This window comes from Rhinatrema bivittatum, chromosome 7, assembly GCF_901001135.1.
Source record: "Rhinatrema bivittatum chromosome 7, aRhiBiv1.1, whole genome shotgun sequence".
Classification (NCBI taxonomy): domain Eukaryota; kingdom Metazoa; phylum Chordata; class Amphibia; order Gymnophiona; family Rhinatrematidae; genus Rhinatrema; species Rhinatrema bivittatum.
The window spans coordinates 120062872-120080544 of record NC_042621.1 but is presented as its reverse complement, the minus strand read 5'-3'; the positions used below and the strand labels follow the sequence as shown (position 1 = coordinate 120080544).

Here is a 17673-nt window from a genome sequence, read left to right as displayed (position 1 = left end):
TGCTCATATGTTCTTATGTTCTTAAGGCAAAATACTCCTCACAGAGAGCCAAATCCAGATCTTTCTGATGGAGGACATGAGAAACCAAGACTCCAATATATCTTTAAAACCTACCAAAAGTCTCTCTCCCAGAGGAAAAAAAAAAAAAAAAAAAAGGTTCAAAGTGATTCTAACTTTATTAAATAACGTTGGCTGCAAGTGTTTTAAAGATGACAGATGGGATGGTGGCGAGAAGCTGGTAGCTCCCCCACATAAGCAGAATTCACATATCACAGCTGAATCCAGGTGGAAAAGAAATCCTGCTAAATAATTTAATTCAATCCCTGCATAGTATTTAAAAGTACAACATATATATATTTATATACACACATACTGCTATAAATTAATTCTAAATAGATTTTTCCTTTTCTTTCCAATGTTTTTCCTTATATAAATTTGATTTTTAAATTTTTCTTCTAAAATCTTCTGATTTCGGTCTGTTTCGCCGAGTCCTGGAGTGGGTCGGAGAAAGCATTCCATGATTCTGTCAGTTGCTGCCAGTGTCGCTGTCTGTTGCCATGGGTTATGGGTTCCTATGCCGAGCAAAATGGAGTGTACAAATCTAGCAATGCTGGAAGGAAAGGCAGGAGGAGGCTGAGCCATCGATCGCAGCCCTAGAGCAGCTGGGCCCAGCTCACATGTCCAAATCTGGAGCCGCAGATTGGGTTTATATGTCTTTTAGTTCATATAGATAAAGTCTATCAAGACGGCTCAATGCACTGCACCAAGATTCTTCAGCTGGTCTAGGAGGGGAAAAAAAAAAGTGACATGCTTAGTTTGCTTGAAAGATATTATTATATTTGTTGGATACCCTTTACCCCAAAACTTCCTCCATAAAAATCAGAGGTCAGGTACTTAGTGACATATGAGAACGATGATAAGGGGAGGAAGCGATGAAGGCAGGCTCGTCAGGTAAGACTGGATTTGTATGAGAGAAGGTGAGGAGCAGATGGGTGCTAGAACAGAGAGCAGAAAAGGTGCAAAACAGGACAGGGTTGGATGAGGAGGGGGGGCAGGGATCCCAGTTAAGGTTGAGAGAAGCAAGGGATTACAGGTGAGGCCGAAGCCTTTAAGAGGGATACATCATAGAGGGAGAGGGGCAGAAGAAATGGCATATGGGACAGAGCAGGAGCGCTGCACAAAGGGTGAGGAGCAGAGGAGAGTAAGAGTCGGTATGGAAGGATTTCAGAACAGTTGGAACAAGGAAGAGAAGAATTGCAGGGAACTTTGTTAAAATGACAGTCCATACAGAGCTCAACTCTCTGCAAACTGTTCATAGCTGGGGGTAAGGTCTTGTTTTGTGTGATGAAGGAGAAGGCACAACAAATATCTGCAGAACCTCAACCAGTTTGGTTCCCCACATAAAAACAATATTCTTTCTGACCCACAAAAAGCAAGTCACAGCAAATAGCTCCATCCGTTGCTCTAAGAATCTGACCAAACCTGAAAACCCAATAATAGCATAGACTTTCAAGAGCTCATCCAAACACATTTTAAAACTGTTTATTGAAGTGTCTACAGCAGTCTCAGTCAAGAGGATATTCCCAGATGTAACCACACACAGTGCAAAGGAATCTTTCCCTTTGAAGGAGCTGAGACTTATTTCAATAGCAAGGGAAACAGAAACAAATGGAAGCGAAGGAAAAGGCTCACACTGCGAACTGGCTTCAATTTAGGACAGTGATTTCAGAAAACAGACCCTGGATATCATTACTGCTCGAGCTGGGCTAATGCAGTGGTCAGAGGGTGGATGCTGGGTGAGCTGTGTCACTGTGCTGCTGTATAACTGGAGGAAAGCGCAGGCTGCCATTCCTGATCACTTGCCTGACTGTCAACCAGACTCCTAACATTTTTGACATCCTTAACCTTGCTCTTGTGAGGCACATCTTATTTACCCCTTTCCTTGCCAAATTTTCCACTGTTTGTGGCTTTTCTTAAGCACATGCTGGTGGGTGGAAACAAAAAGGTACTTTTAGAATCCATGCATTTGCGGCATCCTCCGTTACAAGCAAACCAATGCTCCCCATCAGACTGGGCCTGGGACATTACTGCCCTTTCTACAGGGGAGCCAATGAGTAGTAAAAATGTTTGTCTGGATTTTTGGATGAGGTATTTTCATGATCCTTTTAGAATGCAGCGGAATAAAAGAAAATTCACTAAAACACACTGAGGTCAATATTCAGTAATCCGTCCAGCGACAAATAGCACAATATTCAGTGGGGTAAGTTTCTCACTGGCTAAAGAACCCGGATAACTTAGCCCTTGGCTGGCTTACAGAATACTTGCTTAACTAAAACATTAAAATAGTGCCCAGCAGCCCTTAACCCTTTACTCTTTCTCCCTCCCCATCAAGAAAAATTGTTGCCCACTCCCTCCCTCCCGACCCCTTCCCCCCCCCCCAAACACTAATGTACCAGGCAAGAAGCAAAGGGCTGTACCAGAATTTAATATTCATAACCACACTTTCTTCCTGTTTCTTTGAGTTTCCAGCTCAACCAGAGCCTCCATCTACTGGTTTCAGCACCATGAGCATTATTTGCAACTATTTTATTTCTACTACTTAACATTTCTATTTATGTAGCGCTGTACAAACACCCAAGGTTTCCTCTCCTTTTTAAACTCCCATAAGAGTCCTTGGCTCTAACTGGAACCCTGTACCTGTGCATATCAAGCCTGGCCACTAGGTGTTGAAGTTGCGTGATGGTTGGCACGGCCTCATTCCTCAGTGGCTGTGGAAGCTCTCTCTGCAGCTTATGTGGCATTCTTGAAAACATGGTGGCAGCACACAAAGGTTTAGAAAGCCGATTAAAAGAAAAGCCATAACCTTCTTTGGCCTGTACATATTTTCAAAAGTTCCAAAAGACCAATAGTAATGCTCACCACTAATCAAACAAACATGAGACACTCTTAGGTCACTATTTGTTGACGTCTAACTCTTTCACTACCAAGATATTTGTAACCTCTGATGCAACAGGATTTTTTTTTTAAACCATTTATTGATGTAGTTTTAACAAATAACAACATTATATTAATATTTACAAAGAAAAGAGGTGCTTAGAAAAAGTAATAATTCTACAACAGAATCATGGCAAATAGTCAATGAAACTGCGACATCTTACAAACCCTCAATAATGGAAGGAGTGGAAAGAAATATGAAGAAGCAATGCAAAAACATTAAACCAGTCTTAAAGAAAAAGGAGCCCTAGAGGGTACAATTTGAACTAGCGCTCCTCATTAACAAAAGCTAAATGGGACCAACTGTAGTACCCAAAGCAATTTTATCTTCAAGAAATATTCTCAACTGTGATGGGTCAAAAAATATAATGCTCGTTTTTTTATACTTCATGAGACATTTACAAGGAAAACGAAGAAAAAATTCACCCCGCATTTCAAGCACATCCTGCCTCATCTGCGGGAATTGTTTACATCTATCTTGAATATCAAGAGATGCACCTGGAAACACCAAATTCTTTGACCCATAAACAAGATTCTCTATATTTAAAGAAAAGCCGCTTAACAGAATTTTTATTCAACTCAAAATCAAAAGATATTAATAAGGTGGCCCATGAGGCAACCTCGTCCTGCAAATTCTTTAGAAAAGCAGACTGTTCTAAAGTGTCTATATTCAGTTGTTCCTGCACAGTTTCACCTGTGCCTCAGGAGCAATAACACGTTTTTTTTGAGAAAGGTAAAATATCTTATTTAAAGGTGGTAGTGTTTCCGGAGGGAACTTTAGAACCTCCAATAGATATTTCTTAAACAGTTCCCTTGGATTAACCAGAGAGGTCTGCAGAAAGTTCAGAATTCTCAAATTCAAAGATCGCAGTTAGTTTTCCATCACTTCCAGCTTATGTTGTAATTTTAAATTATCCTTTTGTAAGCTTTCGCTGTTAGACTGAATCAAGGTTATCCTTCTTTCACAATCAAGAACCTTCTGGAAAACGATATAACTGATTGCTCCACTCTCGCTATATTCGTTTTATTGTCTCTCATTAGAGATTAGATGCCATCAAGCCTCTTAGAAATATTAGTTCGCATGGTACTAATTGCTGCCCAGATAGATTTGAGAGAGACCTCGCCTCTCACCCCGTGCTCACTCTTCTCCAGAGACGGGGGGGAGGGGGAGGGAGACAGAGGCACTTCTGATGTTCCAGCATCTTTAAGGGGGCCTGGTGCTGTGGAAATATCAACCCCTAGCGTCACTCCAACTTCCGAATACACTACATTGATGGGGGGGATCCAGCACCAAAGGAAGCCAACAGCTCCGGTCTCGGGGGAAATCAAACGCTGCTCCGGGCTGATGGACACCTCAGACCCGGAGAGAAGCTTCTCTCCCTTCCCCCGACAACAAGAGACCCTAGTCATGGAATGGAAGCAGTAAACTCAGAGGTAAAAAAAAGGCAATTATAGATTGTTGTGAGTAAACTGCAGGGAGTTGAGTTGCCAGGGGATGAACTCCCCTCTTCCGCTTCTTCCCCCTAGTAATAAAATCACCAGAGGAGCTCAGAGTTTACGCGACTAGTCTCTAGGACGCCATCTTGGTTCCCTCAGGAATTTTCTTTTTAATAAAACTTTTAATCCACAACATATTCCTTCATTTTCACCTAGACAAACTATATCTCATTTCTTTTTTTTCCCAAGAGCTTTCTTTTGAAGCAAAACTTTTGTGGAAATCTGCTAACATCCTTCTGTTTCTATCTGCTCACAATTCCTCTGCAACCACACCAGATGTATGAAACTACAGTGGTTTTCATCAATAAAGTGCCAGTTCCAGAAAGATTGTGTGTAGCAATACAGGAGAAGAAAAAACCCAGTCCTCTATCTTTAAAAACTCTAATTTCATCTCATTTCACAGACTATCATTTGCGGCAGACTGCCTTATTGTTCAGGCAGTGATTTTCATAGAAGAAATAAGCAGAGGGTAACACAGCAACACAAGATGTGGGCAGACAAGGACCACTTGGTCCACCAAGCCTTGATGCATCCCTACTGCTCCCACTTTCTTTTGCTCTGAATTCAGTGCCTCGACAAGGAGGCATCCACACACACACCATTTTCTGAAAAAGTACAGATTTAAAAAAATTACCTGAAACATTTTTCTTCCTAATAGTTTCGTAGCTAAAATTCTTCTTCCTAATTGTTTTGGGCATTTCTTAATATTCAATAAACAAATCTGAAATAAAACCTCCCTCAAACCTGAAAGAAAGGGAAGACCATAGTATTTTTTTTTAGTAGTGATGCCCCAATTCAACAGGAGTTATGAATACAAAATCTTGGCTGGGAGAAGAACTATGACGGCTTCTTGAAAGTAATTTTTTTCTCTTCTGGGCCAGTGTGGCCATTTCTGGTTTTCCTCTGTGATGGGATTTCTGTATTGTACAATGCTAGTTTAGTTAATTTCAGTTGATTAACTGCAATTTCTGTTGCTATCAGGACCATGATAGGGGTGCCCAAATATAAGCATTCATATTTCTATGAGGTCAGAGAGACTGCTTAACCAATTTTCTTGCATGTTCAGCTGTCCTGTGATGCTAAATCGGTTAGGGTAGCTAAGTGAATCTTTGCCTACCTTAGAGCCTTACATGTCTCCTGAATCATTCCAACATATTGTGTGTTTTTCTTGGACACCTGATTGTCACTAGCTTGTTCTGAATCAGATTGTACAAAGGTAACAAGAATCGAGAAGACACTAATTTCTTTGACATTCACATGCAGGGATTTTTCCAGTGGAGACCAGATTTTGCTCAAGGGTGGCTCCACACCCAATGCGAATTGCATTTGTGTATTCTGGGGTATCCTCCAGTCTTTGCCTTTTTTCTAGTTTCGTTCTGGATATCCATCAAACCAAGAACTCCCTGATGCTGTGCCTGAGTCTGGGCCAGGCCAACTGTGTATCGGTCAGTACTGCAGTATGTGGATCTTTGCCCAGTGTGCCATCTCTATTGTAGAGACCATAATATCCAGAACCTACATGTAGGCTCTTGAACACACCACAGTGTTTGCTGAACTGTTGGGTCTCTGCTGACAATACAGATATCTTGCCCTTTGGGAGCTTGATGGTACAGAATCACACTTCCAGGTGAGTCAGGTCCTGCGATAGTTCCAAGGAGCAGGTCTTCTAGTTGATGAGCAATTCAACTTTTTATTTTATTTATTTTTTTTAAACAAGGCTGCTACCCTGTTATGATCCAGCTAGATTTTCATTCTGATGTCACACAGATATGGGAAAACAGACAGACAATTTTCTGAGCCTTGCAATGGTGAATACTTATAATGTCAAAAATGAGACCAAATGGAAGGCCTTGTTGAAAATGCTGTTCTCTCTGAGATACCTTTGAAAGCAGTTTACTACTGGCATATGCATTTAGACATCCTGGTGGTCCAGGGGACAGTGGAGGTCTCATAAACTCCATGCTGAGATGGGGCCCTTGCACAAATTGTTCAGCTTTTTCAGATCTAGAATGGGGTGATAACCCCATGATTTCTTGAAGACCAAAAAATAACAAATAGGTTTCCTCCAGAAGTGGAAAAATGACTCACATTACTTGAGTATGAAAACAGTCACTCACAAGACATAAGAACATAAGATATGCCATACTGGGTCAGATCAAGGGTCCATCAAGCCCTGTTTCCAACAGTGGCCAAGCCAAGACACAAGAACCTGGCAAGTACCCAAACATTAGATAAATCACAAGCTACTATTTCTTATTAATTAATTATAGCAGTTTATGGATTTTTCCCTCTAGGAACTTAGGCAAACCTTTTTTTAAACCCAGTTATACTAATCGCTGTAACATCATTTGGCAATGAATTCTAGAGCTTAAATATTCACTGAGTGAAAAAGAATTTTGATTTGTTTTAAATGAGCTACTTGCTACCTTCATGGAGTGCCCCCTGGTGGTCCTATTGTCAGAGAGTAAATTACTGATTTACTTTAACTTGTTCAAGTCTTTTCATGATTTTATAGACTTCTATCATATCCCCTCCTCAGTCGTCTCTTCTCCAAACTGAACAGCCCTAACTTCTTTAGTCTTTCCTCATAGGGAAGCTGTTCCATGCCCCTTATTTTGGTCTCCCTTCTCTGTATTTCTGTATTTCTCCAGTGCAGCTATATCCTTTTTGAGATGTGGTGACCAGAATTGCACACAGTATTCAAGGTGTGGTCTCACCATGGAACGATACAGAGGCATTATGACATTTTCCATTTTATTTGCCATTCCCTTCCTAATAATTCCTAACATTGTTTGCTTTTTTGATCACCACAGCACACTGAGCCGATGATTTTAATAAATTATCCACTATGATGCCTAAATCTCTTTCCTGGGTGGTAACTCCTAAGATAGAACCTAACATTATGTAGCTACAGCAAGGGTTATCTTTCCCTATATGCATCACTTTGCACTTGTCCATGTTAAATTTCATTTGCCATTTGGAAGCCCAATCTCCCAGTCTCGCAAGGTCTTCCTGCAATTCATCACAATCTGCTTGAGATTTAACTACTCTGAATAATTTGTGTCATCCGCAAATTTGATCACCTCACTTATCGTACCCCTTTCCAGATCATTTATAAATATATTTAAAAGGTCCCAGTACAGATCCCTATGGCACTCCACTGTTTACGTTTTTCCAGTGTAAAAACTGACCATTTAATCCTACTCTGTTTCCTGTCTTTTAACTAGCTTGCAATCCACAAAAGGACATCACCTCTTATCCCATGATTTTTTTAGTTTTCTTAGAAGCCTCTCATGCGGGACTTTGTCGAATGCATTCTGAAAATCCAAATATACCACATCTAGCAGTTCACATTTGTCCACATGTTTATTCACCTCTTCAAAAAAAATGTAGATTTGTGAGGCAAGACTTCACTTAGGACACAGCAAACATGAATTTATTGTGATTTTATTCTTTATAACAGTCTCCATGATTTTTCCCAGCACTGAAGTCAGGCTCAGTCTATAGTTTCCCGGATCACCCCTGGATCCCTTTTTAAATATAGGGGTTACATTGGCCATCTTCCAATCTTCAGATACATCGGATGATTTTAATGATGTTACAAATTAATTGAAATAGGTCTGAAATTTCATTTTTTAGTTCTTTCAGAACCCTGGGGTGTATACCATCCAGACCAGGTGATTTACTACTTTTCAGTTTTTCAATCAGGCCTACCATTTTCCAGGTTCACCGTGATTTGGTTCGGCTGATCTGAATCATCACCCATGAAAACTTTCTCTGGAATGGGTATATCTCCAACATCAGCAAAGAAATCATTTAATCTTTCCACGATGGCCTTATCTTCTCTAAGTACCCCTTTAACCCCTTGATGACTCCCTCGTAGGCTTTCTGCTTTGGACATATTTTAAAAAGCTTTTATTGTGAGTTTTTGCCTCTATGGCCAACTTCTTTTCAAATTATCTCTTAGCCTGTCTTATCAATGTCATATATTTAACTTGCCAGTGCTTATGCTTTATCCTATTTTCTTCTGATGGATCCTTCTTCCAATTTTTGAATATAGATCTTTTGGCTAAAATAGCCTCTTTCACCTTACCTTCTATTATGCTTTCAAGAATCCTAACACTATGAAATATTTTGAGGAAGACTTTGAAATTCTCTTAGCCATCCCTTTCAAACCACTATTTAAACTTATAGGTCTGACATGGATTGTATTCAGAGAATGTAAAAATTCTGATATTGTTCGCCTACTAGAATCTCATCAGTTTCAGTGGATCAGAAGTTGACATATTTATTGACCCTTCCCTGTCTATGTTATCTCTATCGGGGAAGCAGCTATCAGAGAAAAAGGTCTGTAGAAATGAGATCATGCTCATCAGGAGAAATGAAAATTTTGCCGTTAAGGAACTCCATCCTAGAATATCAAAAGAAGAACTGTCCTGTCCTGGAAGGATGCCTATTTATCATCTACTGCATTCTTTCCAATCTTCTGTAGCTGAGAACCAAAAAGTACATTTCTTTTAAAAGGGATACTCAGGAGATGACTCTAGGAAGAGGCATTTGGGAACCAGTATTTAAGCCAGGGAGCAAGTCGGCCATGACCTATTGAGAAGAAAGAAACTGCCTCATTCTTTAAGCTAACCAGAAACCTTGATGATAGGTTCATAGTCTGTAAGACCAGGAATAAGCCTCATTGAATTCATCTCAGCTCTTCTATCACTTGCTGGATGTTCTGTGACTTATTTAATCATTACCCTAGATACAATGCATTGTTACTGATTTCGTATGTCTTCTTTAAATTAACACTGCTTCCTTTCTTTTGCAAGTGGTATCATTTAGTGAGATGACCCTATACCAGAATGATAGTTTTCTTTGTAATCCCTGCTATCAGAGGGAAGAGGCCTGAACCTTATCTTTAGTTATTTAAAAGGATTTATTCTCGCTCTATCCAAAGTTCAAAGTGGGTTACATAAAAAGAAACACAAAGTTCCTGTACACATAAATCTAATAACAAAGCAAGCTAAAAAGGGAAAAAAACAACTCTATACCTGTATGAGGAAATGCAGACTGATTTAACAGGCTGGAAGCCTGTGATGATTGCTTGCATGTGGTTAATCGTAAATTCATTGGGAGGGAATTCCACAGGACTGGACCTCCCACTAAAAAAGCTCTCTCGTGATTCTCAGATAACACCAGGCTGAACACATTGATGGAACCTCGTGAAGCCCACAGTCAAATGACCTAGAAGTTTGCGGAGGGTTATAAAGCCACTGCATCACTGAATATAAGACAAAGTTAGCCAGATAAGCTTATCTGGCTAATTTACCAAGCTGCACAGTGGCTCTTTTGTCTAAGCAAAGTCTTTTTTTTTTTTTTTTTTTAATAATTCTGATTACCTGAATAGGCCACTGAGTTTTTTGAGCTGCATGCTCAAGAGTTTTAGACAGTCCACCTCTAGCTCCAGCATTTCCAAGCTGAGAGCAATGACACCTTCCAAATTAGAGACCTCAGCTTATGACCTGTTTCTGCTCTATGACTGAGGTTTCCAGGGACTCCTGGGGAAACCTGGCCTTTGGAACACTTCCAGCACTTGCATCTGAACTGATGTAGGTAATGCTTCTTTTCCATTTGGGATACTTTCCCTGACTTAGGGAGTCCCAAAGATCACAATATTCTCAGCCTGTCGATTCACTTCATTTCACTCTCACTCCTCCCTCATCGATTCGTCCCTTCTCTTCCCCTCACTCATTCTCACTTTGTCTATCAGGGCTGGCAGGAGTGGCAGCAGCATTTGGGGCACAACTGTTGCTTTGAAAGGTGTGGTTCAACGTGGCAAGCAGGCCCCGTCAGTAGAACATGCAGACTGAGGTACCACCTTTCACTTCCTCCTCCTGCCGGCAGAAGAGTGTGGGAAGGGGGGGGGGGGGGCAGGATTGTGTGCACCCATGGCCTTACCGGTCAGTCACCTCTGGTTTCCTACAATTCCCCAGGGTCCCGCCAATTCTGCAGCAAGGGATGGATTTTACGAGACCCTAGCAATAAGGTTTCTCCTGTTGATGATATCGACTCCTCACCTAGCTGACTAATAGCTTGGTTTTCTAATTATTTTCATTATGTAACATACTTAAGTACCACTTTATGCTTATACCTTGTAAACTGCCCAGAGCTCTAGAGGAGGTGGGATATACATTTTTGAAATTATTAAAGTAATAATTGTTTATCTTTCAGTTTATATTCTCTATTGGTGCTTATGACTGAATACTGAGATTTATTCCTGGTTTTTGTTTTTCCTTTGTTGGCCATCCTGCCTTCTCCTAGCTCATGGACTTAGACTTTTGAGTACATTTCTCTGGAAGGGAGATAAATTAAGCTCTTTGAGATCCCTATTCAGAAGCATTTAGCTGGATAACTCAAGAAATTTTCAGCTAAGTAAAGATGTGGGCACTTATCTGGCTAGAATTTAGCTGGATAAGTTAAGGGCGTTCCAGGAGTGTAACTGGGAGGAGCTGAGTTAGTTAGATAACTTATCCAGCTAGTTCTGGCTGGCTTGTAGTCCTGTCCTAAAGTAAGTTTCTCTGGCTAACTTACCAAGCTGCACAGTGGCTGAATATGGGCTTCATCATATATTTCTTTTTATCTCCATTTATGTTTAATGATTATTTTTCTTGGAAGAATTCCAAATTTGTATAACATATAAATATAACATAAAAAAACAAACAAAAGCTCTTTATTGTTTCTCCTCTTTAGCAATTCCTACTACCAGACCTGCTGTCACAAGTCCTTCCCCTAGGGAGACACCAGCATGGAACTGGGCAAGAACTGAATAGCATGAGGAGGGACAAGGTTCAGACAGGCAATGATGCTAACCAATTTCCTATTGTTACTTTTCTACCCATCCATGTCAAGAGGCAGTACTCATTAGTACTGAGTGTTAGGGACTGTAACAGAATCTGTCATATTATAAAGAGGGCAGCATGCTCTGGAAAGAAGACGCACTATAAGGTTCATGCAGGGCAGGTCTTTCCATCTGCTACTGCTGCTGCATGTAGAGGGAGTTACTGTCAGCTTACACAAACAGGCTCCAGCAGGAGAAGGGGGGTTTCACTCAGTTCTGGAAACGTACCTACATCTTCTGAGCTGCTGGCTCCAGGACACCAGCTTTCCAGCATCACACGACTATCAACATCTCTACTCAGCTTGTACTGATCTAATGCTCAGTTGTAGCTTTGGATCTCTTTAGTCAAAAAGACACACTTAGATCAGAAGGAATTAACCTTGCACTGAATTTGTGCTTTGTTACAAACACTAAATGTTCCTACTTTGAAGCTCAGAGTGCGGTGGCCATACCTAGCCATGGAGAGAGGCTTGGACTTCTGAAAGCCTATTGCAGCTGGGGGTTCCCATCCTCTGTGCTCTCTGATACAGGTCCGAATCTCCAAAATAGCGGGCTCGGTATAGCAAGCCTTCCTCTACAAATAGAAAAGAAGAAACGCAGTGAGACATCAGGAACACATATAACACTGCCTGGCCACGTAATACATGTCTTGGTGATAATAACCAACTGTTTAACTGTTTATTATTAAAAATACTTATAAACTGCTTAAATCAAATAAATCATACTAAATAGTGTACAAAATTATATATACATTATAAAACACAATAAGACCAAAACAATCAACATAAAAACAAAATGTCAAAACATACAATACTTAATCAGGCTAAAGAATAATCAAGATGTTGTATTCTCAAATGCGTTCCGAAATATTAAAACCTTTCATAAACAACTGAAAGCTTTTCTATCAGGAATAAGAAGCAGATGGCTGGGTAATGCAGTCCATAAAACAGGGCCTATTAAGGAAAATGCACTAAGTTGAAAGAAGACAACCAGAGACCCATTGAGTCCAGCATTCTTCTGAGTACTTAGCAGTTCTTTCTATGTGCATTAAACAGCAAATCAGGAGAGTGCACATACAGAAACATGATGGGGAAAAAAAAAAAAGACCATGTAGCCCACCTAGTCTGCCCATCCATTCAATTTCTGTAGCCCTTACAATTCCCATCACGCCCTCAGAGAATCGATGAGGTTGACATTCAAAAGTTATTTAGACAGATAACTGAAAAGTTATCTAAATGGCAAAACCGGCATCTTGAGAGACTTATACGGCTAAATTCTAGCTGGATAACTAGCTGCATAAGTCGGGGGCGTTCCTGGGGCAGGCGGGAGGAGCAGAGTGAGCTGAACAAGTTAAACTAGTATCCAAGTTAGCTGGTTAACACATGCACTTGATCCTATTTATTCTTCTGCATAGTCTTCCTCTGAATTTCAAATCTTTTTGTCATCCTTTGTAAGAAGAGGATAGCTTATTCCAGGGTATTTTTTATAAGGTAGCCCCATAACAAATCTATACTGCAGGACAGAGTGTAAGCCTTTTCATTTCTGATTCTCTCTTCTTGCCACGCCCAGTGCCATTCTTAGACCTCTCTGTTGTCCGTTTCCGCTCATGGATTGATGTTAGCAACCAAGTTTGGTGCTGATAACAGTTTTGTTGTATACTCTGTACATTGATCATTTTACACTATTTGCTTTGTATTTTATAATTTGGTGTAAACTGCTCAGCACAGTTTTTCTGATATAGGTGGTATAAAAAAAAAATCTGTAAATATTTATTATTTTTTAATTTAAAATATTTATATACCGTTTTACCAATACAAGATTGACCAAAGCGGTTTACAACAATAATAAACATAAAAAAAATCAAAGGCTCAAAAAAATAAAAAACACAGGTAGAATAAAAATACAATCTGTATCGTGATCAATATAAAAAATAATTTTAAAACTATATCATAGGAAGAATACTATAAATAATTAACTACTAAGCAAAAATTAGAGCAGATAGAAAAGATATACAATCATGATAATCAAGATTGTTAAAGATCCTCCTAATATTAAAATATTAAAGTTAAAATACCCACATATATAAATTAGATTAACAGCTACTGGGAGGGGTCAATCTTCCCAAATGCGTCCGTTAAAAAGTAAGTTTTTAACGCTTTCTTAAAATCATTTCTGCTTGATATTTGTCTTAAAGGATCAGGAAATGAGTTCCAGAAAATGGGGCCAGCCACTGAAAAGGCTCTTTGCCTACCGTAGTAATATTTAAAGCAGCCATTTTTACTGATGGTATTTCTAGTAGATTTTTTGCAGCAGATCTGAGTTCTCTGGTAGGCTTATATACTTGTAATGTAGAGCATAACCAAATGGAATCTGAATTATATAGTAAAGAGTGTATTATCATGGCAATTGTATACCGAATTCTAAATTTGACTGGCAGCCAATGTAGTTTTTGTAAAATTGGGGAGATGTGATGCTTCACAGGAGTAGCCGTAAGAAGCCTTGCAGCCGAATTCTGGATCAACTGAAGGGGTCTGATGACAGTTTCAGGTAGACCCAAGTATAGCCCATTACAATAATCTAAACCTGAAAAAAATCAGTGCTTGCAGCATTGATAGATAGTCGCGGAAAAACAGTAAAGGGCGAAGTAGTTTTAATACATGTAATTTAAAAAACGAGTTTTTAACTGTTTTTGATATGTGTTGGGTTAATGACAGGTTAGAATCAATCCAAACACCTAAGTTTCGTGCTAATTTAGTAATTGGAATAACATCTTTGCCTAAAGTTATATTTGCAGGGGGAGCGTTACTGGGGTTTTCTATATAGCTAAGGAATATTATTTCTGGGGTTTTTTGTGTTCAATTTTAAGCGATTATGGGCCATCCATTGTTCTATAGTTTTGATATAGAGTTGAATCAAAGAGAAAGTCTCAAACCAAGATGATTTATAGGGAACAAATAGCTGGCCACTGTTGGAAACAGGATGCTGGGCTTGATGGACCCTTGGGTCTGACTCAGTATGGCATTTTCTTATGTTCTTATGAATATCACATGTGTAGATTTTATATTGCACATTTAATGATGATAAGATTTGACAAAGAGGTAGAAGATATATATTGAATAATACGGGAATAATGACAATCTCTGGGGTTCACCTGTTGACTGAGTGAAAAATTGTGAAAAACAGGAACCGATGTTGATTTGACAGGTGCGACTGATAAGAAAACTTTCAAACCAATTTAATACTGTAGAGTGAATTCCTATGGATTGGAGATCGGAAATCAAAATTTTGTGGTCCAGCGTATCAAACGCTGCCAAAATGTCTAAGAATATTACAATGAAGTCAGTATACGAGTCGAAACCTCTTAGAAAAGTATCAAAAGAAGGGTCTCGGTGGAGTGCCCCTTTCTAAACCATGTTGGTTTGGGTTTAGTATATCATGTTCGGCTAAGTAATCTTTTAATTGGTATAAAACAACTGACTCCAAAGTTTTTGCTAGTGAGGATAATGAAGCTATTGGTCTGAGGTTAGAGAAATCCATAAATGAAGATGTTTTATTCTTTAAAATGGGCAGTACTGATGTTTGTTTGAGTAGGTCTGGGAATTTCCCTGATTTTAAAGATTGGGTAATTATCTGGCATAAATGATCAGAACAGATATCGGCAATGTTTTTAAACAGAGTGCCAGAACAGGGGTTTATTGGGAAATTTGATACCTTCTGTTACTTATAATCTTTTGAATAGCTATAGCTGTAGTAGTGTGAAATTCTGTATAAAAGTAGTCCTGATAAGTTTGGCTTTGGCATTTATAGATATATATTTGTATTGAAGAAAGGGAGCCATCTGTCCTAATACTCTATTTGCTTTAACACATCTTGTACTAATTTCTTTAACTTTCTATCTTCTATTTCGGTCACTCCAAGATATTAAAATTCATTTCTTTGCATTGTATCCTGTTTACCGTTACTTACAAAGCTTCCTTTTTCTTTCCTATTGCCATCACTTCTGTTTTATCTATACTGAGTCCCATGTTGTGTTCTTTACATCATATGTTTGACTTCTTCAGGTGGAGCGGATGTTGTTCATGTCCTGCTACGAGAGCTAAGTTGTTTGCAAAAAGTAGTTCATTAATGGTATCTTTCAAAGGATTTCCTTTTTTTTTTTTTTTTTTTTAAACAGATGTAAGGGAACCCCTGAATTTGCCTCTTTCTAAAGTAGATACCCTTGATAGTGTAGAGTCAGTGGTTTCAACAGACCCTTCCCTTGTAATGTCAGTGTAGAAAGCAGTATTTAGAGCGATTTGACACTCCAAGTGGGAGGTATCTTAGATTCAACAAAACTGCTGTGCTGAAGCGAGTGCAGGGTCGGTACCGTTTATAATGTGGAACCTTTCATCAGTAATTCTGCAGTGGTTGCACTCACTCTGTTGCTTTTCCTTCCAGCAGTTATTCCTGAGGTTAGCAATGTAATCATCTTCCACACTGCGTTCCACATTCTTGAGGTTTGTACCCGTGTATTCCTCGGAGAAGCTGTCTGCAACGTAAAATGGCACCTTCAAGTTCTCCGTCACTCTCCTGATCGTGTGTCCTACAGATCTGGAGCAGAAAGAGAATACACTTTCATTATTTCTGGCAATTACATTTTGTGCCAAGAATGAGCCAGCCTGAAAGCTCAGAGTATCTGCAATGATGCATTTGAGACAAAACAGAAGCACAGAGCTGAAGTAACTGTGCTGGTCCTGGGTAAAACTAGATTCTTTTATGGATCTAGCATAAGAACTGACCAAAGATGATGGTATGCTTAAGTTTCATGACCACAGAGGTCCTTTTCTTTAGATGTCATCTGAAGAGGTTCACATTGAAAGTTCACATACAGCATCATCTCTGCACACTTTATGTTGGAGCCATAAAGGGAAGCATGAGAGTTTGGAAAAAATATTTTTGGATTGGGTCCTTTAGATTTGGATCCAGCTTTGCCCAGGACTAGTACAGTTACTTCAATTCTGCAATTCATGGCTGAACAATTGGTATAGGAAAGAAGGTTTCAGTATACTGGGGACTGGGGATGTACCTGGGAGGATAATCTACAAATCAAATGGTTTCCATTCATCCATGAAGGGCACTATGATCATTACCCATTGGTTTTCCTTACTGGCCTTTAAACTAAGTGATGGAAGGAGGTGGCAGACTGGTCTTCCCCACAGACAAAAACAGGCAAGATTAACAAGGAAAGTCCCAAAATAATTAGACAGCATCAACAGGAACTAGCAATTAGAGGAGACATATCTGCCCACGTAGTTAATGGAAAGACAAGAAGAAAACAAAAGAAAATAAAAAGGAGGGACAAGGAACATGGTTATGGAGAACTGTATGTGTGAATGTTCAAAGTCACAGCAACAAATATCACAAATGTGGCAGAACATCATTTCAATGTGCTTATAATCACTGAGAGTCTTCTTGGTGTAATGGAAAGCAGAACGGAGATGTGAACATCCTAGGCTATATTCTCCTCAGAATAGAGAATATATATTCTCTCTCAGAATAGAGAAGATAGTAACAGCTCTCAGAGAGGACAAAAGAATGCTTCTATAAGCTACATGTTCTAAAACAGCTCAGACACCTGCTACACCTTCATGATTACCGCTCAGTCCTTCAGGCCATACTGTTCTCAAAAATGGATTACTGCAACGCTTTACTCCTCGGCCTCCCTGCCTCCACAACAAAACCATTACAGATGCTCCAAAATGCGGCTGCTAGAATCTTAACCAATTCAAGGAGAAGAGACCATATCACCCCTATCCTCAAAAACTTACACTGGCTGCCCATCAACTTTAGAATCCTGTTTAAGACCATGACCATTATCCACAAAACTATCTACCTTCAATCCAACTCAAAATTCCACTCAACCTTCACTCCTCTACAAGACAAATCAGAATGGCATATAAAGGATCTCTTCACGAACCCCCTACTAAATCTTCACTTCACCCCTCCATTCGGAAACGTGCTTTTTCCACTGCCGGACCCTCTCAATGGAATTCATTACCACCAGAGATTTGCCAGGAACAATGCCCTTTCATCTTTAGAAAGAAACTGAAAACCTGGCTTTTCAAACAAGCCTTCCCCTGACTGGCCACCCCACTAATAAGGGATTGTACATTTATTTATTTATTTAGAATTTTTATATACCGACATTCTCGATACACATATCAAATCAGGTCGGTTTCCATTGAACAAAACAGTCGCAGTTAAGGCGTTACATTAAACAGAGTTTCTGAACATAAGAACATAAATCCATA

The 17673-nt window shown here is 39.5% G+C and overlaps 1 protein-coding gene across 1 annotated transcript in view; it reads right to left on the bottom strand.

Moving 5' to 3' along the window:
- Positions 1-280: 280 nt before the first annotated feature.
- Positions 281-17673, bottom strand: part of DNAJB12 (DnaJ heat shock protein family (Hsp40) member B12) — a 111995-nt gene continuing 94602 nt past the window's right edge. The window contains exons 7-9 of the mRNA XM_029609026.1: positions 15801-15973; positions 11836-11957; positions 281-782 (exon numbers count right to left, since the gene is read on the bottom strand). Of these exons, the coding sequence (XP_029464886.1) occupies positions 11836-11957; positions 15801-15973 (295 nt within the window). The 3' untranslated portion in view covers positions 281-782. The remainder of the gene's footprint in view (positions 783-11835; positions 11958-15800; positions 15974-17673) is intronic.